Source organism: Lineus longissimus, chromosome 4, assembly GCF_910592395.1.
Source record: "Lineus longissimus chromosome 4, tnLinLong1.2, whole genome shotgun sequence".
Taxonomy (NCBI): Eukaryota; Metazoa; Nemertea; class Pilidiophora; order Heteronemertea; family Lineidae; genus Lineus; species Lineus longissimus.
In genome coordinates, this window is record NC_088311.1 from 12,618,556 (window position 1) to 12,644,883 (window position 26,328).

Consider the following 26,328-nt stretch of genomic DNA (forward strand, 5'->3'; position numbering starts at 1 on the left):
TCACTCTAGGTACAACCATTTGCTTCAAAAAGGCAAAATGAAATGGCCAGGGCCATTGTGCTCACCTCATGTGGAGGAAAGATGGATAAAGAGCATGGTATTTTGTCATGTAGTGTTAGATTTGATGTAGGTCCAAGCAATTACAATTTCCCCAAAATGGCCAATTTACAGTACATTCGACCTCTGCGACCTTGAAAAGTAGGTCAAATCAAAGAAGACCCGGGTGACACATTGAATGGTTGTTAGAATTAGATGTACCTATGATATAAAATTGGTGCCAATCGGGCAAGTCATTACTAGGAATAATGGCATTTTGAAGAATTAAGGATTTGGCCCCCTCCCTGGAGGCCAAACGGCAAATCAGATCGCACCAAACTTCGGTACCTGAGATCACCTGACCAAGGGGTACATGTGTACTTAATTTGTGATCAATAGTCATTGCAGTTAAGAAACGTGCCATAGTTACGGCCTGACGGCGAATTTACGCCATTTGACCTCTGTGACCTTGAAAATTAGGTCAAATCAAAAACCCATAGGATATGTGATGTATCCTTGCTAGGAGTACCTACCATAAAAATGTTATGGAAAACGGGTCACTCATAAGACTAAGAGAGATATCACACTTTTTAGGTTTCCACTTTCTGGCCCCCTGGTGGCCAAGTTAAGAATCAGATCAGACTGAAATTCATTGTCAGAGGTCGCCTGACCTGAGGGGTCCTGTGTACAAAGTTTCAAGTTCATAGCCCTAGCGGTTCAGAAACTTGCCACTGTTTTTGAAATACGGACGGACAATGAGGTATTGTATAGACTCACCTAGACGATGAGCCAAAAACCGGCATGACTGCATCCATTTTCAGTTGACAATGAAACCAGAAACATAACATTGACTGTTTTTGGGCTTTGACAATTGTGAAGCAATAATGAAATGGTCCAGGGACCATGCGCTCACCTGGGGTAATGTAATGCATGTCATTTGCAGTGGATTGGAGAACAGTTTCTGGCTAGTTTCACCAGTTTTGATTCCATTGAATAATATTATTCTTCTCGGCTCAATGGCACCAAAGAAAATTACCGGTACCATTTAAGAATAGCATTTTGGTTATAAAGTTGACTGAATTTCAGGGTTATTGAATGGAAAGTAGTAGACATCTGTTCAACAGTTTTGGAGTAATTCTACTAATTGGACTTAGTTGGATTTTAAAGATGGCGGCCTGGCGGCCATATTTGTCATGGGATTTGACTGAAAATTAGGGATATTGAATACATAATCACATGAAGTTTGGTTGCAAAGCGATCATTAGTTTCGAGGTAATAGGACTGTTTAATTTTCAAGATGGCCACCTAGCGGCCATATTATGAGTGAAAATCAGGGATGTTGTAGAGAGTACATAGATATACAATCACATGAAATTTGGTTGCAATCCGACTTGGTTTAATTTTCAAGATGGCCGCCTGGCGGCCATATTTGAAGACCGAGCGGGACAAATTTTTGGGGTAGAATTAGAGGGTCCCTAGATACATGTCCTCAAAAGTTTAGAACCTTCTAGCTCAAATAGAAACGAAATGTGCCACCTATCGGTGATTTAGTGAACTTTGACCAGCTGTGACCTTAAAAGTACATCAAATCAAAAACCCGGGTGATATGTCATTCAACCTTATTAGGTACACCCACCATAAAAATTTCATCACTCTAGGTACAACCATTTGCTTCAAAAAGGCAAAATGAAATGGCCAGGGCCATTGTGCTCACCTCATGTGGAGGAAAGATGGATAAAGAGCATGGTATTTTGTCATGTAGTGTTAGATTTGATGTAGGTCCAAGCAATTACAATTTCCCCAAAATGGCCAATTTACAGTACATTCGACCTCTGCGACCTTGAAAAGTAGGTCAAATCAAAGAAGACCCGGGTGACACATTGAATGGTTGTTAGAATTAGATGTACCTATGATATAAAATTGGTGCCAATCGGGCAAGTCATTACTAGGAATAATGGCATTTTGAAGAATTAAGGATTTGGCCCCCTCCCTGGAGGCCAAACGGCAAATCAGATCGCACCAAACTTCGGTACCTGAGATCACCTGACCAAGGGGTACATGTGTACTTAATTTGTGATCAATAGTCATTGCAGTTAAGAAACGTGCCATAGTTACGGCCTGACGGCGAATTTACGCCATTTGACCTCTGTGACCTTGACAAGAAGGTCAAATTAAAAACCTGTGTGACATATACTGTATGGTGGTTAGATGTACCCATGATATCAAATTGGTGGCAATCGGGCAAGAAGTTAAGGAATAATCACATTTTTAAGGTTTTTGGATTTTGCCCCCTGGTGGTCAAGTGGTGAATCATATTGGACCAAACTTCGGTCCCTGAGATCACCTGACTAAGGGGTTAATGTGTACCAAATTTGGGATCAATAGTCAATGCAGTTTAGAAACGTGCCATCGTTACTAACGGCCAATTTACGCCATTTGACCTCTGTGACCTGAAAAAGTAGGTCAAATCAAAAACCCGTATGATATGTGATGTATCCTTGCTAGGAGTACCTACCATAAAATTTTTATTGAAAACGGATCATTAATAAGAGACATATAACACTTTTTATGTTTAAAGTTTTAGCCCCCTGGTGGCCAAGTCATGAACCAGACCGGACCGAAATTCAGTGTCAGAGTACCTCTGACCTAGGGGGTCATGTGTACAAAGTTTAAGTTCATAGCACAAGCGGTTAAGAAACGTGCCACACAGGATACGGACGACAACGACGACGACGGACACAGGGCTATCGTATAGACTCCCCTAACGGTGAGCCAAAAACAATTTCCAAGAAGGCCGCCTGGAGGCCAGAAAGTAGGTCATATCGCGAAAAAGGCAAAATGAAATTGCACACAGGCGTGCAATTTGCAGGGAAAGGGTTTTTCTTGATCACCTCCATCCACAGGACTTCTAAAACGACTTATAATTATATCAGCGATATCGGTTGATCAGTAAACATTATTCTAGTGAGGCCTGAGGGATGACCTCGAATCGGAAACTAGGAGGAATTACGCGTTGCCTCCCGAGTTAAAACTGCTTGCACCTCTCTGGCAACAATTTTTAAGCTTTCGGATCATACAGGTCATACTGGTGATACCTTCAACATTTCCCAACCAACCACGAGTCAGGTAAATGCGGAGGTATCAACCTCACTGAACCAAATTTCTGAAACGAGATGACACTTCTCAATTATCTGTTTTTATTATCAGATTCTTCAATTTCACGGTGTTATCGGTGTGGTCGATCGACTGCATACAGTCTTTGGATTCTAGGACCTTCGTTTCATGAGTGGAGATATTTTGAGACGTCGGAAAGGGGACGAGGTTATCATTATGGGTATCCATTGGGCCTTAGCTCATGACGCCATTTTTTAACCTTAACATCCCCGGGTAAAGACGATACAATTGTGCACTGAAAATGCCTTGTAATTTGCACTATTGAATATCCACGATCAATGAATAATGAATTAATTTATTGGCAGAAATCAAAAAGAACTAGAACTATGAATTTGCTTGGCAGCAAATTGAATGGTCCCCACTAATTATGGTTGAGGGAGGTGTGAAGATGTACAATGGAAGTTGTGAGGTAGGGAGGCACCTGGGTAGAAGAGCAAAGAAGGTAGTTGCTTTGTGGGATTAAATCAAGTACTTCTGTATTTTGGAGTTGTCCATAGGACTAACATAGTAGCAGCATCTGGTTTTCCTCAGATTTGGCTAGTGGTGGTGGTTTTCATGGCAGGAACAGCTGCTTTGGTCAATTTAGGAATAATTGATTTGTCATTTGAAAAGGTATGCCGTGTCATGAAAATTGAAGATACAGTCAACCTTTCCAAAGTTGAACTTGCATATGCCGAGATCTGATTAAGTTGAAGCAAATTTCATGCTTTTCTTTTGAATAATCATCACCTAAGTAGACTTTGTGTAAGTCGAAAAAAAATATATGGTCCCAATAGGTTCGACTAAGGTGAGGTCTACTGTACCACGTTTTGTTTTGAGATGACAATTCAATTAAATCCTTTTTTATACTTTTGACAGAATATGAATAACTAAGATACAAGAGATTACTAGAAATTTGAAATTTGCTTGTCAGCAAATTTGAAAGCCCCCACGGGCCCACACAGTACACGTATGGAGGATTGAAGTCTATTCCGTTTCGCGGATGATCTATTTCCGGACAAGCACGCTCGCGCTTTCTCAAAATCACACGCTCAATAACATTTAAACAACACCCTAACCTTTTCAGATGGGCAGGATGGATCATCGATAAGCATTTAAGGCTATTCCTTTATTTTATTGCTATATTCAACCGTCGTTCTTTGCTCAAAATACTCGACAGCTCGCCACTTCGGGGGATCCCCCACTCGGCAAAGAGATACCGCCGCCATGATGCATGAGGATATGGCGTCACCATTACGGGGCGGAGCTTATATGCTAATGTACGTGTCGTGCCGGAGATTTGAAAGCAAATCAGAAAAATCGGCGCATAAAAACGCTTCAAAGTCATCAAAATTATCCAAATTTCAAAAAGTCTTTGGTGACATTGAATGGTTGAGGTTATGTTTGGTGGTATACGGAAGAAAGATTTTTGGTTTATTTAGGTGTTTTAGAGAACACTCACAATAATGTTTGTGGGTGAACAGATGTAGAAGAATGTAGAACTTCCAGCAATCTTAATATGGTCCCCAGACTGTTGGTCTGGGGCCCATAAATATGACACGGGTACCTGATGCGTCGTTTGAAGTTTGAAGATGCTCGAAATTAAGCGGTCAACCTGGCCAAGTAGGGTGCTGAGTAGTTTTATGAATCCCATTTTAGGTGGGGAACTTTGGGAAGTTGACCACTTAGGGTTTTATAGCACTTTTAGTTAAGAACTTTTATGAATATGGGCCCTGGACACAAGGCCTGTTAGTGTTGGAAATTGACCTCGTATCCAAACCAGGCATGTGGGACCTTGTATCCCAGTGCCTGCCATGAGAAAAATCCACGGGCACCATCAGTTACTCCCGCAACCCTTACCACGGGCACTATTTTTTTCACTCCCGCCAGCTGTCCAGCGGGCGGGCCATGCCAGTAAACGGGTGCGATCACGCCCGCGCCCGTGATCACGCCTGTGCCCGCAAACTACTGCCAGGAAACGGGCGCGATCACGCCTGCGGCCGCATGAGATGCCTGTAAACAATTCCACAGTAAAAAATTTCTGGGCAAGTCGCAGGACTAAGTCATGCTGCCCATCGGGCATGGCAATTTATTACATTATGAACAAGGAATTTGGACAAAAAAACTAGTTTTATCTGCTATGCACTTTTTGCAGCCAACTCCCGGCGAAGAAACATTCTCAAAACGCCTACAATCCACTTTGTAATGCTTAGTTCCATCCTGATTCGATATGCCATTACCGCCCACTGCAGCAACCGCCAACTATGCGAAGTGTACAGCCTGGCGTGTACCCAGCGCTAAACGGCATAATTACCGCGTTGAGTAAGACTCTAGATTTCCGCGAAATGGAACTCTGGATACCGGGAAATGAATCACGATCGTGCTTGGAATCGGCGGGCGTTATCGCGCCGGTGTTTTTTTATGACGGGCGGCACGGCACGCGCCCCTTAAGTGTCCGGCGGGCATTATGTATAGCGCTCGTGCGGAGTAGTTTACGGGCGTTTGCGGGCGTGATCGTGCCCGTTTCCTGGCATGGACTGGTATCCATTACCAGGCACTGTACATTAGATTGAATGTTTACCTGGAGACAAGAATTTGTTCATCAAGAAGGGTATGGCCTAAACTGGGGGATTGAAGGATTGCTCCTACCGACAGATATCAGATATTGTTTTTTTGGGTCATACTAAACAGCGTCCACCAGGATTAAAAGCATATTTAAAGTCATCAAAATAAAATCTAATGGTCATAAACGAAATAAGCAGGACATTGTCCACATTTCCTTATCGTTTCATGACATTTGCGTGCTAGATAGAGAGTCGTTGTCTAAAATGTACCAGCGTCCACCACCCCGTCGGCAACCATGTTGGATTTAACTTGGAGGAAATGATAGGGCTTCCCAATATTACACAGGAGCCTTGTGATTTTAGACGACATCTCCAACCCGGAGAATCAAAATCCTGAACTATGTGCCAAATCCAGGTTCCGAGTCATTTCGTATTCCCGAGTTCCGATCCCATGATTGGTCGTCTAGGAAAACAGCACTTCTTTCAAAGACGCAATTTAGAAGTTCTAATCCAATTCAACTTGTGCATTCGGATCTTGGGGAACTTAAAGGGTGCATCTGATAGGCTACAATAGGGGAAAAGCTTTTGTTTTTCTTGCCTGCTTATTGATCGTTTGCTACGTCACACCATCTTAGCCGAGATAAGCTTATTAAGGTACCTGAAGTGAAATCAGCCCATAGCACTAGCAGGCAAAGTATCTCTAGATCCGAATGTACGCATCCGTTAAATACTAAAACATTTAGGTATGCCAGGGACTCGGAACCCAGGAATACTAGATGACTCGGAAACTGGACTTGGCATGAATTGCAAACAGTTCAGGATTTTGATTCTTCGGGTGATCTCCCTGATCTTAGACTTAAATAGTTTAATTAGGCCTACATTGAAGTCACGAAGTGTCACGAGATTTTCAGGAAGTGTGTTTTATGGTGTACTTTCTTTTATTATGGCTACTAAATTTTATTTTGATGACTTTATACCCGACTTGAAACCTGGTGGGCATAGGTGGACGCTGGTGGACGCTGGTGGATGCTGGTGGATGCTGGTGGACGCTGTTTAGTGTTCAGGATGACCGGTTTTTTTCTTCATGATTTTCATGTTTTTATTGGATTTCTCACCTATCGTGGAAATAAATGTGGTATTGAAGGCGTCATCTGAAAATCGGAATAGCAGGCATGTTTTCCCCACACCAGAATCACCAATCAACAAGAGTTTGAATAGTAAATCATATGTTTTCTTTGCCATTTCGTGAGTCTTCGCCCATTTGAAGAAAGTCAATACAATTTTCAATATGGCGAAAACTACCTTGTTCGCCGATGACTGCGAAAATCTTGAGTATAAACATTAAACGCTAGCCCGCCGGAAAAGCAGGGCGGAAAAGTCGGAACTGACCCTTTAAATCAACCAGCCACAATGAATCATAAATTTTAAAACTTTGGTGCAGCCTACATTTTACAGGAATTTTAAATAGTTCATGCGCGAATCAACATCATAGCAATAGCATATCATCCGGTGGCTACTGATTCCTCAGAACGGGTTGGCAAGCATTTCCTCCGGTGAAAATAGCGCGTATGTTACTGTACAAACAAAGTTTAAAGAACCACTTGCGGTATAAATGGCCTTAGTCATGTTTGTAGACCTGTATCGCTCGTAGAGCGAAAACAAAAACGTGTAGGCCTAGGTCATGTGCGCATACGACCTACAGAGTGGTGTGGTTTAGCATGTTAATAATTCAGATCATTAATTTGTAATTCTATTTACTTTGTTTAAGGAATTGAACCCGAGGCGGAGGACCTTGGTTGAGTTACCAAGACACTCGAGGGTGGAGCTAAAATACAGTCCAAACCCGAGCCGACAGGCGAGGGTTTGGACGAAATTTTAGCTCCACCCGAGAGTGTCTTGGTAACTCAACCAAGGTCCGAAGCCGAGGGTTCAATTTCTATTCTAAAATACCTCAAACTTAAAAAGATAGGCCACGAAAATAACTTGAATATGTGCGAATTTGGCAAATTCCATCCATCGCCGGCCCGGCCGGAGCGCCGGTAGCGCCATTGTTTACATTATGTTACGGCAACGTTACAGAAAATGAGACATGTACATTTTGTACAGCGCGCATAGGAAGTCCGCATCGGCTCGCTCAAGTGATGCTAAAATCCGCGCAAATGGGCTATTTGGAGCGTTTTTCTCGGCAAATATGTGTAGTGCTCATTAAAAAACTTAGGGTGGTTGATGCTTCCTTGACTGATTTGTGTTTGAAGCAGTGTTTTGAGAGCCTCAAACTTCTGAAGTGAGCTGAAATTCCATTGACGTGACGTGTGCATGGTTCCACATTTTAGTGCAACCCGAGGGAACTTTGGTAGAGCATCTTGGTTGCGTGTCCAAAACACTCCGCTCTCAGAACGAGGCTTATGCATTTTCCATTTAAAAGTTGACTTTACGGTACCAAGGTATTTTAGAATTAGTGTTCGATCTGGATCTGGATCTGGATGATAATCGACAAACCTCCAGTTGGAGTATGACGTCGATGAGTGAGTGCGCTAGCTAATGCGGGTTATTGGTTGAGCGAAGCCTTGAAACTTAGCACGGTATTGGCCTCTATTGCCTTTTGCGGCAATTTGTTCCAGTCCGGAATTGTTTTTGGGATGCACACCTGGCGGAATTGCGTGGTGTTCGTAGTTGTAATGTTAAGTTTTGCACTATTGGTCGATCTGGTGCCCGAGTTATTCCTGACAATATCTACTGCCTCTCCCCGTAAACACCTTGTACAGGAGGGTTAGCCGTTGGTGTTTCCTTCTATCCTCCAAGGTTTTCCATCCAAGGTCTTGTTGGAGTTGGGTGATGATCTGGGTTTTGCTATAGTTGTTAGCAACGAAACGTGCAGCCCTCCGCTGCACCCTGTCAAGATTATCAATGTCTTTCTGGGGGTCCCATATGGCTCCGCAGTACTCAACAATCGATCTTGCCATTGTATTGTATGCCAGCTCCTTGATCTTGGGCGAGGAGCCCTTAAGGTTCCGTCGCAGGAATCCTACTGCTCTGTTTGCCTTCTTTGCTGTGTATGCAACCTGTGGCCCCCATTGGAGGTCATTGGCAAAAGTCATCCCCAGGTACTTGGCTTGGCTGACTTCCTGCAGTAGTTCACCTGCCAGGCTGTTGTTGCAGACAGCAGTATTGTTACACCCTGTATAATTGTAGTCGCATAAATGTTCTTGTGTTTTTTGTCATAATAAACGCACATGGTTTTATACAAGGAAACGAACCGATTTGTTCACGTTATTCCGGAGCAATAAGGGTGGCTTTATAGCCTTAGTGTGGCTTCCCCCACATTAAATGGTGCCGAAACACCGGGATAAATAGGTATACAACGAAGAAGTGTACAATGCAGGCTGCTGTGCAGCGCAGATCGGCCGCAAAAGGCTGCGTTACGAGGGCGATCAAAAACCTCGAAAGAGCTCTGAAAGAACTCAAAGACATTGGGCCAGGCGGCGCTGTCGATGACGCGATCTTCGAGGAGGGCCTTTCAGAGTTAGATTTACGGTTGGCTTCGTTCAGGAAGGCACAGAGCGACGTTGAAGCTCATTGTCCGAATGAGGAAGAACTGTTAAATTGTATCGACGAAGCTGGTACATTTTTGGATAGGATCAGTGTGATCCGAATTGAGACTCTCCGTGTCAGGAAAGGTGTCCAGACAGGCAGTGCTGTTGGCGCTGTCAGCAAGACTGACGTGGAGGATGACTGGGACTCACGAAGTCATGATTCCGATAACAGCCACAATGCATCAAAGCTTGTGAGGTTGCCTAAGATTGAACTGCCCAAATTCAAGGGCGACGTTACACAATGGCAGTCCTTCTGGGACAAGTTTAACGCCTTGGTTGACAAGACGGACATTCCTGTAATCAGTAAGTTTACGTATTTGGATTCGCTTTTGGAAGGCGAGGCCAAGGCGGCCATCGCTGGACTTTCAATCACAAATTCACATTACGACGATGCCCGCCAAATACTGGAAGACAGGTACGGGAGACGGGAAAAAATCGCGTTTGCCCACATTCAGGGACTGTTACGAATGAGCACTAGGCCAAACGCTGGGACCAAGTGTCGTGCGGGCCAATTATCAAAATTGTACGACGAAGTGCAGGCCCATGTCCGCAGTTTGGAGGCTTTGGACATTACTGGCGAACAGTATGGGGTGTTTTTGACACCAGTAGTACTCTCTTGCCTCCCAAGCGAGGTACGCTTGGAGTGGGCAAGAGATGGAGAAGGTCATGAAGATGATCTTGACTTTCTTTTGGACTTTCTGAAAACCGATATACGCCGGAGGGACACTGCAGATTCCTTTAAGGAAATTGGAAAGTCAAACACCGAGGAGAAAACGTTTGAAGCTCCTGTAGCAACGATCGCCGCTTTGCAGTTGTCCAGCAAGAACGGGTGCGGACATTGTAAAAAACCATCGCATCCAGCGCACAAGTGCTGGGAAATAACGAGATGTGGTTCTGTTTCTGAGCGAAAGGAGAAAGTACGCAATTCGAAACTTTGCTTCAAATGCTTGGGGAGTCACTTCGCCCGTCAGTGTAACGAAAAATGTTCAAAATGTGGAGCTGGACACCACCATCTGCTGTGTGAAAAACAAGGATCGAGGAATTCAACTTCAAGGCCGAGGAATGCTGCCACTACCGAACGCTCTTCTGGCGCTGAAAATGGAACTTCTAACGTTGGCAATGTGTCACAATCTGCGCGCGCTGATAATGTGTCAGGTTCATTCGTGTCGAATTCTAGCGCCAATAATGTGCACGGTCAATTTGTGTCAAATTCTAGTTTGTCAAATTCAACAGGAGATTTGCGCACGATTCTTCCATTGGCAACTGTGCGGGTTCGTGGCAGCCAAGGGTATACTGATGCCACCCTACTGTTTGACAGCGGGTCAGATCGTTCGTATGTCTCCAGTTCGCTGGTGAAACGAGTTAAGCCAGAATGGGTATCGTCAGAGCCGATCTGTTTTGCGGCTTTTGGGGGTGGGACTTCGGCCAAGGGTCAACTGCATAACGTCTACAATCTAGAGTTGTCCAATGCTGCAAAAGGTGCAGTACATGTTGAAACCATAAATGCTGTGGAGGTCCCCTTGATTTGTACCCCATTACAAAGGCCCCAGGTTCCTCAAAGCGTGTTAAATTCATTTGGTGAGGGTGTCGAGTTTCATGGTGTTGAGGCAGGGCAACGATCCATTGATATTCTAATAGGGATTGACACCTATTGGGATTTCATGAAACCTGGCCTCAAAAGACACCCAGAGGGTCCGGTGGCTCAAGAAACCATCTTTGGGTGGGTTTTATCTGGTTGCTTAAAAAACCCTAAAGTACCCAAGTCATTGACCCCAAACTCGCGTAACCTTTCTCATCAGCTTCTTTGTTTAGATTCTCATTCTCAAGGTGTCACAGACCAGACGGTGAGAAGTTTTTGGGAGCTGGAATCCATTAGGATAATGAAGAAGGAGACCGTGCCTCCGGATCCGGTACATGTAAGGTTTAAAGAATCTATAAGGTTTGTACGGGGTAGGTACGAAGTAGCTCTTCCATGGAGGAGTGATTTTAGGCCGGGCGTGCTGCTAAACAACGAGATGTTGGCTAGGAAGCGCCTAGCCTATTTGTCGCGTAGACTAGGCAGGGATCATAACCTCCAGGACCAGTATGATGCTGTCTTTCATAACTATGAAAACCTTGGCATCATTGAGGAAGTAAAAGAGGAGGAAGGCAGTGGTCCAGTATTCTACTTACCACACCGTCCTGTAGTCAGGGAGACTAGCCTGAGCTCAAAGGTTAGGCCCGTATTTGATGCCTCAGCAACAGGATACAACCAGGTATCACCCAACGACTGCATGGAAACTGGGCCATCACTGATGCCCAGTCTTATAGAAATTTTGATTAGATTCCGTAGGTGGCAGGTGGCGCTTACTGCTGATGTTTCTAAAGCCTTCCTGCAGATTGGTGTTCGGGAGCAGGACCAGTCAGTGCATAGATTCCTGTGGGATTGTAATGGCACTGTTCGGACGATGAAGTTTCTACGGGTACCCTTTGGTAACAAAAGCAGTCCCTTCTTGCTCAACGCTACCATAAAACACCATCTAGCTACTTACCCTCTTTCTTTGGCTAGAGAAGAGTTGGAGGAGAATCTCTTTGTTGATGATTGGCTCACTGGAGCAGACACAGATGATGACAGCTGTGATCTGTTTGATAATGGATCCCAGATATTTGACAAGGCCGGAATGACATTGGCAAAATGTCATTCTAACAGTCGAGTTTTGGTCGATAAGTTCAGCCAAGACCTTGGATCAAAGCACCTACAGGATGACTCAGTCAAGGTGTTAGGCATGAAATGGTTTGCCTTAGAGGATTGTTTCTCATTTGATGGAGTAGAGACGCCCTCTATTTCTGAGTTGTTTTGTTCAAAGCGTACAGTTCTCAGTTTCACTTCCAGACTTTTCGACCCGCTGGGATTCCTTAGCCCCTTCGTGATGCTTGCCAAAATCCTGTTCCAAGAGGTTTGGACTCTCGGGTTAGGTTGGGATGAGGCCCTTCCTGATGAAATGCGTGATAGGTTTGTATCATGGGTAAGTGGTATTGTGACACTGCAGAGTTGGAGAATTCCACGTTGTTTCTTCCCTGGCACAACTTGGAAGGAAAGTGTAAACAAACTGGAGTTACACGTGTTCAGTGACGCCTCAATGAAGGCCTATGGGGCCAATGTCTATGTGAGACTCCCAGATGGACATGGTGGTTACAAGGTGTCTCTGGTTACTTCAAAGGGTAAAGTATCCCCATTGAAAAAGGTCACCCTGCCTAGACTAGAATTGTTAGGCGCTCTCTTGGCTGCAAGGCTGTTGAACTTTGTTGCTAAAGCATTAAAGTTAGATCTTCAGAAGACAGTGTACTACTGTTGGTCAGATTCTACCATTGTTCTTGCCTGGATAAGGACTAATGCATCCAAGTTTAAGGCCTTCGTGGGGAATCGGGTCTCTGAAATACAAGAGCTTACAGACCCCTCTCATTGGTCTCACGTCGAAAGCGCAGATAATCCTGCAGATTTGGTCTCTCGGGGATTGTTAGCCAAGGATTTGATAACTAGCAAGTTATGGCTGGAGGGTCCTTCTTGGCTCTCCAAGGATCTTGTTCTTTCAGATGACAAAGTGAAGCATCCATTGGAGGCTGGTATACCAGAAGAAATGGTATCGACCTGTTTGGTAGTTGGATCCTCTCCTCCAGATTTTGCCATTCCTGTTGAGAGATGGAGTTCATTCGAGAAGACACTGCGTATCACAGGTTATGTCCTCAGGTTTATTGAAAATCTGAGATTGCATACAGTAGGTCAATCCAAGGTGGGTCCTCTCTCTGTGGATGAATTGACTGTGGCCAAGGACAAGTTGTTTCAATGTTTGCAACAGCATACTTATGCTCCTGAGTTTGCAGCTTTGGAAAAGGGAGGATGTATTCCAAAGTCCTCAAGCATTGCTCAGTTGTCCCCTTTCTTGAGTGAGGATGGTTATCTCAGGATCCAAGGGAGGCTTCAGTTGTCGAGTCTGTCGTATCTGGAGAAGCATCCTATCATATTGCCCACCCATCATCTTACCAAGATTATGGTTAGGGGTAGACATGTCTTCCTAAAACATGCTGGGGTAGGCTCTCTCTTATCCAATGTCAGGACTTGTTATTGGATTGTTGGGGCCCGAAGATTGGTAAAAGAGGTCAAAAGGGAATGTGTCCCTTGTCAGCGATTTGATGCAGCAGCGTGTAACCGTCCTGTTGCTCCCCTACCAGCCCTCCGAGTCAAGGAGGCACCTCCATTTACTGTCACAGGTTTGGATTATTTTGGGCCTCTCTACTGTAGTGATCAGCCTGGGAAGAAAAAGTATGTTCTTCTCTGTACTTGTGCAGTAGTGAGAGCATTGCATTTGGAGCTCACCGACTCAATGTCGCTACAAGATTTCTTGCTAGCCATTCGCAAGTTTGCTGCGAGGCGTGGATTGCCATCTGTTATATTCTCAGATAACGCGAAAACTTTCCTGGCTGCTAAGTACAAGCTACGGGAGGTCTACGTCATCTCTGTCCCAAATGGAGATTCATTGTTGCCCGCTCCCCCTGGTGGGGGGGGGGTTGGTGGGAACGCCTTGTACGCTCTGTAAAATCTGGTCTGAAGAAGTCAGTGGGGAGATCATCTCTCACCAAGTCTGAATTGGAAGCCGATCTCCTGGAAATAGAGGCCTGTGTGAACTCGAGACCGTTGACATTCGTTGGCGACACATTGGAGTCGGCCAACCCACTCACACCATCTCATTTTCTAATTGGCAGGAGTTCCAGTTTCCAACCAGGAAGTTATGACCTGTCTGACACTGAGCCTGTGGTGACTACAGATGATCTGAATGGTAGGGCAGTATTGCAGCAATTGCGTCTCCAGCAATTCTGGTCTGTATGGAGCGCTGAGTATTTGAGAAGCTTGCCTCATGCTGTGATTAAATTCAGGAACAAGGGTAAGTTGGAGGTAGGTTCACTGGTATTGATCAGGGAGGACAACTTGCGTAGATTGCAGTGGCCTATGGCAGTTATTACTGAGTTACACCCTGGTTGTGATGGCGTGGTTCGCAGCGTGTCACTTAGGACCGCAAAGGGGGTATTGAGTAGATCTGTTCAAAGACTCCATAGTCTGGAGTTGTGTCAGGAATACTGTCAAACAGCAGCTGGCGTCAGTGGACCAGTTGACCAAAGCGAACCCGATGATTTGCCTGAACCGATCGCTCCGCAACCAAATGTCGCTAGTGAAGCGCCTGCGCTTGTGCCTAAAGTGTCGCGTTCAGGACGAGTTATAAAACCCGCAGTAAGGCTTGACCTGTAGGTCGCCTTTATCAGACTCTGAGGTAGTGTAGTTTGCCTCTCAAGGACAATAGTTTCTGACTCTTGGGTAGTGACTTCTATATTTGTCACTGTTTATTAGGTGTTGTGACTGGTATTTGTCACTATTTTCCTTTGTTTGAGTTTGAATCATTGTTTGCTCTTTTCCTGCTGTCATGTTGTGTTCATGATATTTGTACTATACATGTAGTCTAAGGTTTACAACCTATTAGTGTAAAACAATTCTGTAGTATCTTGGTGATGTTTATTGGGGGTAAGGTGAATTGTCCTCTCAGACATCAAGTTTCCTGGAAGCAGTGTATTGGCTGTTGGGAGCTAAAATTTGGACTACCGTAATAGAGTTGTTAACACCGATGGTCTGTATTCCTGACTTGGTAATTCTTGAAATTTGCACTTTAATAGTTTGCTGAGTTAGTGAGTAAGGTCTTGCCAGTAAGTTGCAATATTTCTTGCAAGAGTTGGTTAAATTTCAGTCTAATTAGGTATTTTGGTGGTTGTGACTATGTCTTTCGCAGTGTGTCGGGACAATCTGTCAGTTTGGACTTTGAGATTACATTAACCATGTTAACCCCTTGGGATTAATTGGAGTTCCTCCAATGGGGGGAGGTAATGTTGCAGACAGCAGTATTGTTACACCCTGTATAATTGTAGTCGCATAAATGTTCTTGTGTTTTTTGTCATAATAAACGCACATGGTTTTATACAAGGAAACGAACCGATTTGTTCACGTTATTCCGGAGCAATAAGGGTGGCTTTATAGCCTTAGTGTGGCTTCCCCCACAGCTGTAGAAGCCTGTGATTGGTTTCCTTGATCTCCGGAGTCTCATGATGTTGCCCTTCTTGACATTAAAGCTCATGCCACACAGATCACCCCATTCAACCAGCCTATCCAGATCTTGTTGTAGCGCTAGTTGGTCCTGTGCGTGACGGATTCCTCTATATACCAAGCAATCGTCTGCGAAGAGCCTGGATGTTGAGCTGACTATGTTCGGCAGATCATTGATGTGGAGTAGGAATATTAGTGGCCCAAGTACTGTCCCCTGCGGGACACCTGACTTAACTGGTACAGCATCAGAGCTGGTGCCTTCCACTAGGACCTGCTGGGTTCGTTGGGTGAGGAACTGGTTAATCCATTCGATGATTTCCCCCCTTATGCCACAGTGTGCAAGTTTACCAAGAACCTTCTTGTTTGGCACAGTGTCGAAGGCTTTGGAAAAGTCCAATATTACCATATCCATCTGTTCGTTTCTGTCACGGTGTAGCAGTAGGTCATGGGTTGTTGTTAGTGGAGTGTTGATATCTGAATCCATGCTGATTGGGGGAGAGGATGTTGTGCACGTCGAGATGGTTCCTTATGTGCTTACAGACTATGTGCTCGAGCACCTTACATGTTATGCACGTAAGTGAGACTGGCCGGTAGTTTGAAGCCTCATTCCGGTTCCCTTTCTTGAAGATAGGCGAGATATTAGCCTGTTTCCAGTCTTGTGGTAGTTCACTGCTTGAAGATTGCAGTCAGGCAGGGCGCTAGCTCCTCTGCTAATTCTTTTAGCATTCGACATGGAAGTTTATCGGGCCCCGAGGCCTTGTTAACCTTCAGGTCAGCAAGCAGTTTCTTGACTGCCTTTCTGGCGAGCCGGCGAATATCATATTTTTGGCAAAAATCTGGTTTGGTATGACGTCATTACTGATTACTGATCCTAAGGAATCGACTGAGACAGGTACTTTTGTCGAATCTTGATTAAATTAGTGTTAATTAACATAGGTCACATTAGGGAGGTTTTTTGTATTCAAGCGCGGCCAACCCGTAACCGTAGTTCCTAATAAACTTTGAATATGTCAGTTTTCGGGTTAAATGGTCGTGCAGGACCAGCTGTTACAGGAAAGGGGTCATCCAGCCTATTTTTGTAAATGGGAAGCTTTGGCAATTTGGCCGATATCAAGATATTTAAATAATTTCCTGGAAAAATTGCGTTGTGACACATCGAAGTCATGGTGTGCTGGTGCCAGATACCAGAAATGGAGTCGGGTTCGGAGTTCTACAAATTTTCCTCAATATTAGATAAACTAGATGGTCGACTCCCTGCTTTTTTTACTAAATTTTACTGGCCAATAGTTAATCTTTGCTAAAAAAACAGTTTAATGTGATCTCATTCCAAAATAGTTTTTTGTGACCTTTAACCTCCGACCTTGACCTTCGATGATATCAAAGTGAAAATGGTGAGTGCAGTTCAGAAGCTGGTAAAGTTGTCACGTTTTCTCTTCATACATGAAGGTCCAAGTATCAAAAGCGCATCAGTGACATAGTTGAGACATTTATATTTCCAACGATATGCAGTTTTATGAATATAATGTATCTCATGTCCCTAAAATCACACTTTATAAAGATGGTCCGGTGTCAGAAATTGACCAGGCCGGTTTACAGGATATTCCAAAAAAAACCTCCCTAACGAGACCATAATCAAACTTTGCAGACTGGCGAATATGTCATACAGAGCCAAAGAAATTCATGACAGAGTGACGAATATATCGATATTCGCCGATTTGCCCAAGTTGTTGATGCATTCAATGTGCAAGAACACTGTAAGTCCACTAGCACTGTTGCATCTTAAACGTCGTATTATAGTCATGACAACTATATCGGCTAAGTAATAGCTATATCTTTGAACACACGCCATCACAAACATTGCGCTAATGATAATTGAAACCCCAACGTCAGCATGGGGCGTCGCGTCGGATAGATCCCGTCTACAGTTAACTGACTACTACATGCGATGGGTTAATTGTAGGAGTTTTGTTCCGGAGTTATGTTTCATGAGCTTTTTTATGATCTATTTTTGATCGAATAAAGCCTTTTAAACGTTGTTAAAAAACAATCACATTTCTTGGTTTCTTTTTGCCCACAGTCATGCTGTGGACCAGAGAGGGGAAAGGACGAACTGTACTCCGGATTTAACTTCAACGTCTTAGACCAAGCCTTTATTCTTACGATGTAAGGTGTGATATGGTTTTCTGCAAATACACAAATACAGGACTCATAACTAACAGAACTAAAATATGTCAGATCTGAAAACAAATACAACTACAAAAGCTGTAAACTCACCAACACTACGCAGTCGCCCTCTGGCGTTATAAGATGGAACTACATGTGACAAATTTTGGCATGACCTGTAGCCCAATTCAGCCTCAATTTCTAGGCCAAAAACAGTGTGTACACGGACCACACTCTCAGAAACTCACAAAAAGATCATCAAGAACCTATTGAATTACATGATTATCAACAGACTGCCAGAAACTGGAGCAGAGAGCTATTCAGCCAGCGCGGGTGTCCGAAGTGAACAGGCATCACCCAATGAGATAACATGCACAACTTTGTGCCCAAATAAAAACATCTTTTACATATTATTTAACCTTGTCAGTACTCACAGAACGTTGAGAGGACCCTCTCCACCACAGTGTGCGGGTTTGGAGAAATTGAATTCATTTGCTTGTGGCAAAAAATGGTAAACTTTCGCGAAAAAATCACCAAAACAACACTTCCATTGGGCGGAAGTTGGCAAGAGCGAAAACCCCACGTGGTAGAAAAAACCTCAAGAACGTAATGTAGACTACTGTATACAGAGTGTCCCAAAAAAAGGGCAATACTAAAACTTAGCTCAATACGCAACATACCCGCCCCCCTGACGGAGTATAGTACCAAGGTTGTACAACTATAACGAGATATAACCAAAAGGAACAATCTACAATGTCCAATGATTGTCTCAACTAGTCCATACAATTAAAATACAAACATGGTGCACATTACAGTACATAACATGGACGAATAGTGAAGATATGAACACTAATAATGTAATAAAAACAGGTCAGCCCTAACTTACTGCTGTTTAAGAATGATTATATGTGCGCACAGACCCACAGCTGTTCAACCAAATAAACATAGTCAAAGTACAAACATGAAATAATTCACCCAAATTTGTAACTTCTAAACTAAACCAGTTTAAGATAAGTAAAACATGGAGTTGATTAATACTGATACAATGAATCTCAACATGACGAGATTTTCAGCGGCATTCTAGACTAGACACAGAACAGGTGTTCTTTGACTACAAACATGTCATGAACAGGAGTCAAATGATAATTTTGAAAAGAAGTAATGTAAAGGGAGCTATAAACCCAGCGACAAAGCGGAGCAGACTCGACATTACACGATACCAGGAATATACTCAATTATTGTTGGATTCGCGAGGACGATGCGCATGTTCCTCCAGTACACAGATTTTTGCGACTGGTCTGCGAAGAGTGGTTGATGCTGTCTTGACATCAACAGCGCGGACTCTACCGTCTTCCCCGGGATACACTGCGGTTATCCTGCCCAGATCCCACTTTCCTCTCGGTTGATTGTCTTCCACAATCATGACCAAACTGTCAACCACCACTGACTTGTTATCCTTGGTCCAGCGATCTCTGGCTGTGAGAGTCGGTAGATATTCTCTCTGCCATCGCCGACAGACTTGATTCGCGATCACCTGGCACCGACGCCACCTGCGTCGACTGTTTACTTCCTTGTCTGCACATGCGGCAGGCGGCAATTTGTTGTCAGACCTTCCAAGGATGAAGTGGTTTGGTGTGAGTGGCTCGAAGTCTTCGGGGTCAGGACTGTTGTGGGTAAGTGGTCGGCTGTTTAAGACGGCTTCAACCTCAATCAATGCAGTACGCAGCACAGTGTCACTATCCAATGTGTTTTTAAGGGTGGCACTCAACGCTTTCTTTACAGAACTAACTATGCGCTCCCAAGCCCCGCCAAAATGTGGCGCCGAAGGCGGATTGAAATGCCACACGATACTTTGAGGTGACAAGAAACCATAAATCTGAATTTGGTCTAGGTCCTGTAAGCATTTTGCGAGTTCTGAACTAGCACCACAGAAATTTGTCCCGTTGTCACTGTATAAATCAACCGGATGCCCCCTTCTCCCAATGAATGAACGCAAACAGAGCAGAAAGTCATCGGTTTCTAAAGAATCTGCTAATTCAAGATGAACTGCCCTAGTGACTAGACACGTAAACAGACAGCCCCACCGTTTAATTGTGCTCCTACGTACTTTTACCAACATGGGACCCCAGTAATCAACACCCACATGGCGAAATACTCCCGAGGTGACATCAAGACGACAGAGGGGAAGATCGGCCATTCTTGGTATTCTTGTTCTAACCTTTCGCATATAGCAGTAGAAACAACGTCGAATTGCTTGCTTTGCAACGAGCCTGGCTTTGACAGGCCAGTATGACTGGCGCAGTTCCGCGATTATGTGCTCTTGTCCCCCATGTCTCAGCTCCTTGTGGACTTTGTCTGCGATGAGTCTGGTAATATGATGGTCGGCAGGCAGTATAATCTGATGCTTTGAACCATCTGGGACTGGTGCTTTTCCAACTCGACCACCAACACGCAGACACTTCAACTTCCTATCCAGGAACGGCATCAGACTAAACAAGTCACTGTCGGATCCAAGAGGTTTTCCGTCTTCCAGAAATTGGAGTTCTTTACCATACGCATCGCGCTGGGCGACTTCAACCCACAACTGGAAACTCTGCTCATACTCCTTCGCGGTAATGTCTGGCTCCTTGCAGGCAACACGCTTCAATCTAGGGACGGCTGAGGCGAAATTGCAAATCGCACGCTGGACCCAGGCGGTCCTCCTGACAAGCTTTGTCATGTTTGAGATATGCTCAGCTGCAATAAACTGAGATACATCATATTGACTGGTATCGTCTTCATCAGAACTTTGAGGATTGTCCAAGGAGGATACCGCGGTGACGTCACGGCTTTTCCAAGATGGCGCTGCATATTGTAAACAAACTCGATCCACGGCCAAGGGAAAATCAAGTAATCAAAAAAGTTAGATTTTTCGCATCAAATCAGAGTTATTAGTACTTTTCTGCTATGAAATAAGTCTTCAGACAATAAGCTATCATTTGAATAATGAAAGGTGCTGTTTTGATGGGGAAAAATAGGGTTTTTTAAACCAAATAGCCGGCACCGATCTTCCAAAATTAGCGATGGTTTCAAAACAGTCTCCCAGATATGGGGCAATCTCTTCATTATCATAATGGGATTTGGAGGCATGTTTACAGATTTTACAAGATCGAGACCTGTAATACCTAAAACTCGCATAGATCCCCATAGATCCCCTCTATTTGTCGAGTTAGCGCCCCTGTAGATACTTGAGAACGATTTCAGAGTCAGTCCAGTAGACTTTACGCGTGAGCAATATTTTGAGTTCAGATTCCAACGTATTTGCCAGACGTGCGCCAAGCAGCGCCCCCTGGAGTTCTAACCTCGGTATAGTCAAGAGCTTCAACGGAGCAACACGCGATTTCGATGCCAGCAATGAACTCACGTAACCACTTTCAGTGGCATAGCACAGATACGCGGCAGCAGCGAATGCATTTTCTGACGCGTCAGTGAAGGTATGTAACTCAATGAGGTCGGCACGTGTCGAAAGATGCGGGTGATATCTCGGCAACTTGAAACCTGGTAGCTGATCCAACTCATCCAGCCATGACTGCCATTTTTCGTCAACATCTGGGGTCAGAGCATCATCCCATCCAATACCAGTTTTCCAGAGCGCTTGGGCCAGGAGTTTTGCCCTGAGGGTGAATGGTGTTATGAATCCACAAGGATCAAACACCGAACTCATAGTACTGATGAGGCCACGTTTAGTACTCGGGTTGTCCTTAACTTGACTGATGAAGGTGAAGACATCATCGTTTACGTCCCATCGTATCCCCAGTGTTCTCTGCAGTACATGTTCACTGTGATCGAACCGGACCTCCCGGGTAGACAAATCCAAGCTGTCGAGGGCCTTCATGACCTCTGCGTTATTCGATAACCACTGATGAGTTGAAAAACCACCCTTGGCAAGCAGCGCATCGATTTCTGCAGCTGCTCGTATTGTTGACGTCGCATCATCTAGTGACCGGACCACGTCATCCATGTAGGTATCATTTAAGATAGCTTCAACTGCATCACGACAAAATTCATCAGTGCTGTCAGTCGCCGTGCGCTGTAGCGCATACAGAGCGCACGCGGGGCTGTCTGTGGCGCCAAAGACGTGCGAGACCATTTGATATGTTTGTGGGGGGCCAGTTTGACCCAGATCTTCCTTGTAGAGGAAGCGCAATGAGTCTGCGTCGCATTCGGGTACACGCACTTGATGATACATTGCGCGGATGTCGGTCACAAGGCCTACCCCGTGCAGCCTGAAACGCTGCAAGACTCCAAAAAGGCTATTTAGTAGATCAGGCCCTGGCATCAAAGACCCATTGAGAGACTGACCCCGGAAAGAGGAGGCAGCATCAAACACCACGCGAACCTTGCCTGGTTTGTTTGGGTTTACCACGCCATGGTGGGGAAGATATGAGGTACGGGGTGTAGATGCTGCCGCCTCCATCGGGGTCATCAATCTAGCGTAACCCTGGGCAACATAACCCTTTATAGTTTCATGATACAGCCTTGCGTACTCGGAATCTTGGTTGAATCGCTTCATTAGAAGGTCAAAGCGACGTCTTGCGACAACGATTTGCAACAACGATGTTGTTCGGTAGTGTTGAGTAGGAGTCCCGCCACAGCATACCAACTTCATAGTGGCCATCAAGAAGGGTGGTTGTCTCCTCTAGAATTTTCTGGGCTCTTGTGTCTTCCACAGATGTCGGCTTTGCGCAATTTGAGGAAACGCCAAATGCCTATGTGCTCCAGAATTCCTCTAAGTCTCTGTTCGTTTCCTCCAAGGCGATTCTGTTCACTGACGGCGGCTCGGACGTGTGCGCAGCGTTACAATCACCTCCCATTAAAGACCACCCCAAATTGGTACGGACCGCCAACGGCTGGTCGGGCAAACCCCGCCTTACCTCTAATTGTACATGCGCCTCTGGATTGTCTAGGCCTATCAACAACTTTACATCCCCTGGTTTGATTTCAGGGGGAATATTCAGACCACTACAATGACTCCATTCAGGATTGCACATTTGAGTAGTGCACTGAAAATTTCTAATACTCAATGCATATGCCCCGTTAATATACATGCATGGCACTGTTTCTTGCATCACGAGGTTTGAGACCAAAGGATACAATATGTGAGTCCATAACAGCAGTAGAATTCATAGTGTTAATAGTCAGTTCACTTTTGTGACCTTTTAGTCCTAGATCCTTTGCGAGTGAATGATGGATGATGGTCAGTTGACTGGCTGAGTCCAGCAATGCAATAGTAGGAATAGACCGCCCATTTTTGTAGACGTACACAGGTAGCAGTTGGAAATGAGGTGGACTTTTTTTCCTTGATCACTATTGGTAGCGTAACACGTATTTTGCACAACCCCTGGTGCCGTGGTTCCATTGGCAGCGGGAGCTTTCGTTTCATGCAATAATGTGTGATGTTCGGCGCCACACCCTTGCACTCGGCACCGTACTGGAGAATGGCAGGCTTTTACTGCATGCGAACTGCGCAGGCAGTTGAAACAAAGTTTGTGATTTTTTACACATGTTTTCCTTGCCTCTACAGTCATTTCAAAGAATCTTGCGTGTGTCTCCAGCCCTACCGTTAGCAGTTTTAGCGTATGTCTCAGGTTGAGCCACCCCAGTGTTCATGAGTGTCCTTGGCCTTGTGTTAGTTTCTTCTAGGATGCGTCGAGGTTTTGGCACAGGCTTGACCCCAGCCGCAGATGACGGTGCCGAATTTTGTAATGCATTACGCCCATACACAGGATCGTTGGCCTTTTTGGCCTCAACCAAGACGAAGTCGACCAACATAGCGAAAGACGCACGCTCGCCTCTCGCACGTACACTATGAACGATAGTTCGCCATCGATCGTGCATTTTAAACGGCAGTTTTCCCACCAGCTTACGTAGGTTTTCGGAATATTCAAGCACTCCCAAGGCCCCAATTTCTTGAACAGCGAACTGGCACTCTCGGAGAAAAATTCCAAATTCATCCAGTCCCTTAGGATCATCTGCCTTCACAGGAGGCCAGTCCAAAGCCTTTTTAAAATAACATTCAGCAACAAAGTTGGGATCACCGTATCTTCGCTGCAGCTCCGATGTCGCAGCTTGAAACCCGAGGTTTGCATCCAAATGGGCGTAACCACGAACTACCTTGTTTGCCTCGTCTTCAGTGAATTGCAATAGGTAGCTCATGCATTCATCATTAGAATATGCATTGTTCACAATTCGGGCATTAAATTGTCTGCAGAATGACGCGTATTGTGTAGGGTCACCACTGAATTTATCTATCACTATAGTTGGTTTCCTGAACTCACGGGCAAGCAGCAAGCTTTGATTTGGAAAGGTCGGAGCACCTGGATTCAACCTACTAGCATTCAGATCTGGTGGTGGTCTGGACGTGGCAACGATAAGGCCGGCTGAGCACTAGCCGGGGTACTCGAATGCACTGGCCTCGGCTCTGCGACAATTTGTGAAGATGTGCTTCTGTTCCCTGATGTCAATGGTGGCGTAGCACTAGCAGGGATGCTAGTGCTTGCGAGTGTTGGCCTTGGCTCAGCGATGAACCGCGGCGCTGCACTGGACATCGGAGGGGGCGATACTGGTCTTGGCTGCCGTGGCGTCCTAGGCCTGGGAGTAGGCCTGGGTGCTGGTATCGTTCTCGGCTGAGGTATCGGGGAAGAAGCCGTCCCAGCTGAGGGAGGCCTACGAATCCTAGGTGCAGGAATTGGTGGAGTCCTCTGCACCGTTGCCTCCAAGGTCTCAATCTCCCGTGTCACCTCTTCCATCCTGAGAGCAATGGCGTCTGCCAGAAGATCTAAGCCGTTCCAAGCCATATCGTGAGATGATCTTGATGTCAGCGTTCTAAAACTATGTGGACCAGAGAGGGGAAAGGACGAACTGTACTCCGGATTTAACTTCAACGTCTTAGACCCAGAGTTTACGGAACAAGCTGGGTTTGGTTATTTGAGCTCATTTAGTAAGGAGCAGTGAGTTTGGCCATATGGAGGGTGTTCTCGACTTGTAGGGTTGTATTTGTGGGTTTGGGGTGGCAATGGTGGATGGTTTTTCTCCTGTGGTGATCATAGGGCTTTAATGATGTGGAAGCTCTCACACGATACTGCACATGTAAAGTGATTTAAGGTTATATGAGTTGATTAGGAGCTGTTTATACTGACATTCAGTTTTGTTGTAGAGTTTGTAAAAAGGGAAAGTTTTATTTGGACAGTTTGAGGTTTGGAGGTGAGAGGTGAGAGGATGCATTGCTTATGAAGGCAATGCGTCCTCTCACATTGTGCTGCGGATGAAGCGGATACAAGTTGATTGGTTCTGTTTGTACTCACATTCAGATAGAAATGTCGTGGAATATCGGACAGTTGTGGTTGACGAGAAGAAGGATGCATTGATGTGATTTTGTCCCTGCTGCATTTGGGCACTGGAATGTGCTGTATGCACTGACGTCATAATTGCAAGAAGTTTGGTGCATGTCATGTTGTGGAACTTTCTGGCATGAAACATTGCACTTGTGAATGTTTTTGGGTATGATACGGCTGCTTCAAATCGTTGACCAAATAATCATGAAATGAGCAGAGTGGATGCCGGTCGGGCCTAGGTCCACACTAGTACTACTTACTTGACTTCAAGCTCGGTGTCATTAATTACTACAAGCCGCCCAAAGAATACACACGCATTACTAATGGCTTATGTCACTTGAAACATGGCTCTTTCCACAAACTTACCAGTTACAAGGCGCAAACACCGAAAGTACCGGCAGCCGTGGCTGTCATATTTTACCGCACGATGACATGAGCATACACGTGCATACACGAGGTGTACAACGTCATAAAATCGTGTGTGGTGCAACGTCACAAAATTGTGCAATGTCTGCGTCGTCATCGGATCTTGCTAAAAATTATCAGTTCACAATTTCGGACGCGTCATCAGTTTTGATATTCACCGATAAAATCCTTTTTTTCTTCTAAGTCAAATTTCGTCCGCGCTCCTTTTCACCGTAAACTACCTTGAAAATTATTTTGCTAACTATTCCATGCGGTTAAACCGATTGGAGCGGGTTCTATCATAGATAACTGGAGGTCGAAATCCACAACCAGGAATATGGCTTATGAAACCATTTGAAGCGGTCCGCAAAAGCCTTCGTCGTGAGGTGGTGCCGCCTGTCGGCGGTTCCGGGACCATTGCGTCAAGCCTTTATTCTTACGATGTAAGGTGTGATATGGTTTTCTGCAAATACACAAATACAGGACTCATAACTAACAGAACTAAAATATGTCCAATCTGAAAACAAATACAACTACAAAAGCTGTAAACTCACCAACACTACGCAGTCGCCCTCTGGCGTTATAAGATGGAACTACATCCATGTGACAAATTTTGGCAAGACCTGTAGCCCAATTCAGCCTCAATTTCTAGGCCAAAAACAGTGTGTACACGGACCACACTCTCAGAAACTCATAAAAAGATCATCAAGAACCTATTGAATTACATGATTATCAACAGACTGCTATAAACTGGAGCAGAGAGCCATTCAGCCAGCGCGGGTGTCCGAAGTGAACAGGCATCACCCAATGAGATTACATGCACAACTTTGTGCCCAAATAAAAACATCTTTTACATATTATTTAACCTTGTCAGTACTCACAGAACGTTGAGAGGACCCTCTCCACCACAGTGTGCG

The 26,328-nt window shown here is 44.9% G+C and overlaps 4 protein-coding genes across 5 annotated transcripts in view; 1 reads left to right on the forward strand and 3 right to left on the reverse strand.

Annotated features, from left to right (window-relative positions):
* The window catches only part of LOC135485868 (ras-related protein Rab-10-like), a 143,782-nt gene extending 136,761 nt beyond the window's left edge, over positions 1-7,021 (reverse strand). Inside the window, exon 1 of one of the 2 annotated variants that reach the window (XM_064768205.1) lies at positions 6,869-7,021. In XM_064768205.1, coding sequence (XP_064624275.1) covers positions 6,869-6,995 — 127 coding nt within the window. In that variant the 5' untranslated portion in view covers positions 6,996-7,021. Of the gene's footprint in view, positions 1-5,770; positions 5,973-6,868 lie in introns of those variants that run through there. The other variant, XM_064768206.1, reaches the window with a different exon arrangement.
* A 2,108-nt stretch (positions 7,022-9,129) lies between these two features.
* On the forward strand, positions 9,130-13,920 carry LOC135486076 (uncharacterized). The gene has a single exon (XM_064768578.1). The coding sequence runs from the start codon at positions 9,130-9,132 to the stop codon at positions 13,918-13,920; it is 4,791 nt and encodes a 1,596-aa protein (XP_064624648.1).
* Positions 13,921-18,864: 4,944 nt separating this feature from the next.
* On the reverse strand, positions 18,865-20,352 carry LOC135486077 (uncharacterized). The gene has a single exon (XM_064768579.1). It carries the CDS (start codon positions 20,350-20,352, stop codon positions 18,865-18,867), a length of 1,488 nt encoding a protein of 495 aa, XP_064624649.1.
* Positions 20,353-24,010: 3,658 nt separating this feature from the next.
* Positions 24,011-24,469, reverse strand: LOC135486078 (uncharacterized). Its single transcript, XM_064768580.1, has one exon. The coding sequence runs from the start codon at positions 24,467-24,469 to the stop codon at positions 24,011-24,013; it is 459 nt and encodes a 152-aa protein (XP_064624650.1).
* Between the last annotated feature and the right edge of the window lie 1,859 nt (positions 24,470-26,328).

Bases quoted from the DNA above. Each gene is read 5' to 3' on its own strand.
- LOC135486076 (XM_064768578.1), top strand. From the start codon at position 9,130: ATGCAGGCTGCTGTGCAGCGCAGATCGGCCGCAAAAGGCTGCGTTACG.
- LOC135486078 (XM_064768580.1), bottom strand. From the start codon at position 24,469: ATGGCTTGGAACGGCTTAGATCTTCTGGCAGACGCCATTGCTCTCAGG.
- LOC135486077 (XM_064768579.1), bottom strand. From the start codon at position 20,352: ATGACAAAGCTTGTCAGGAGGACCGCCTGGGTCCAGCGTGCGATTTGC.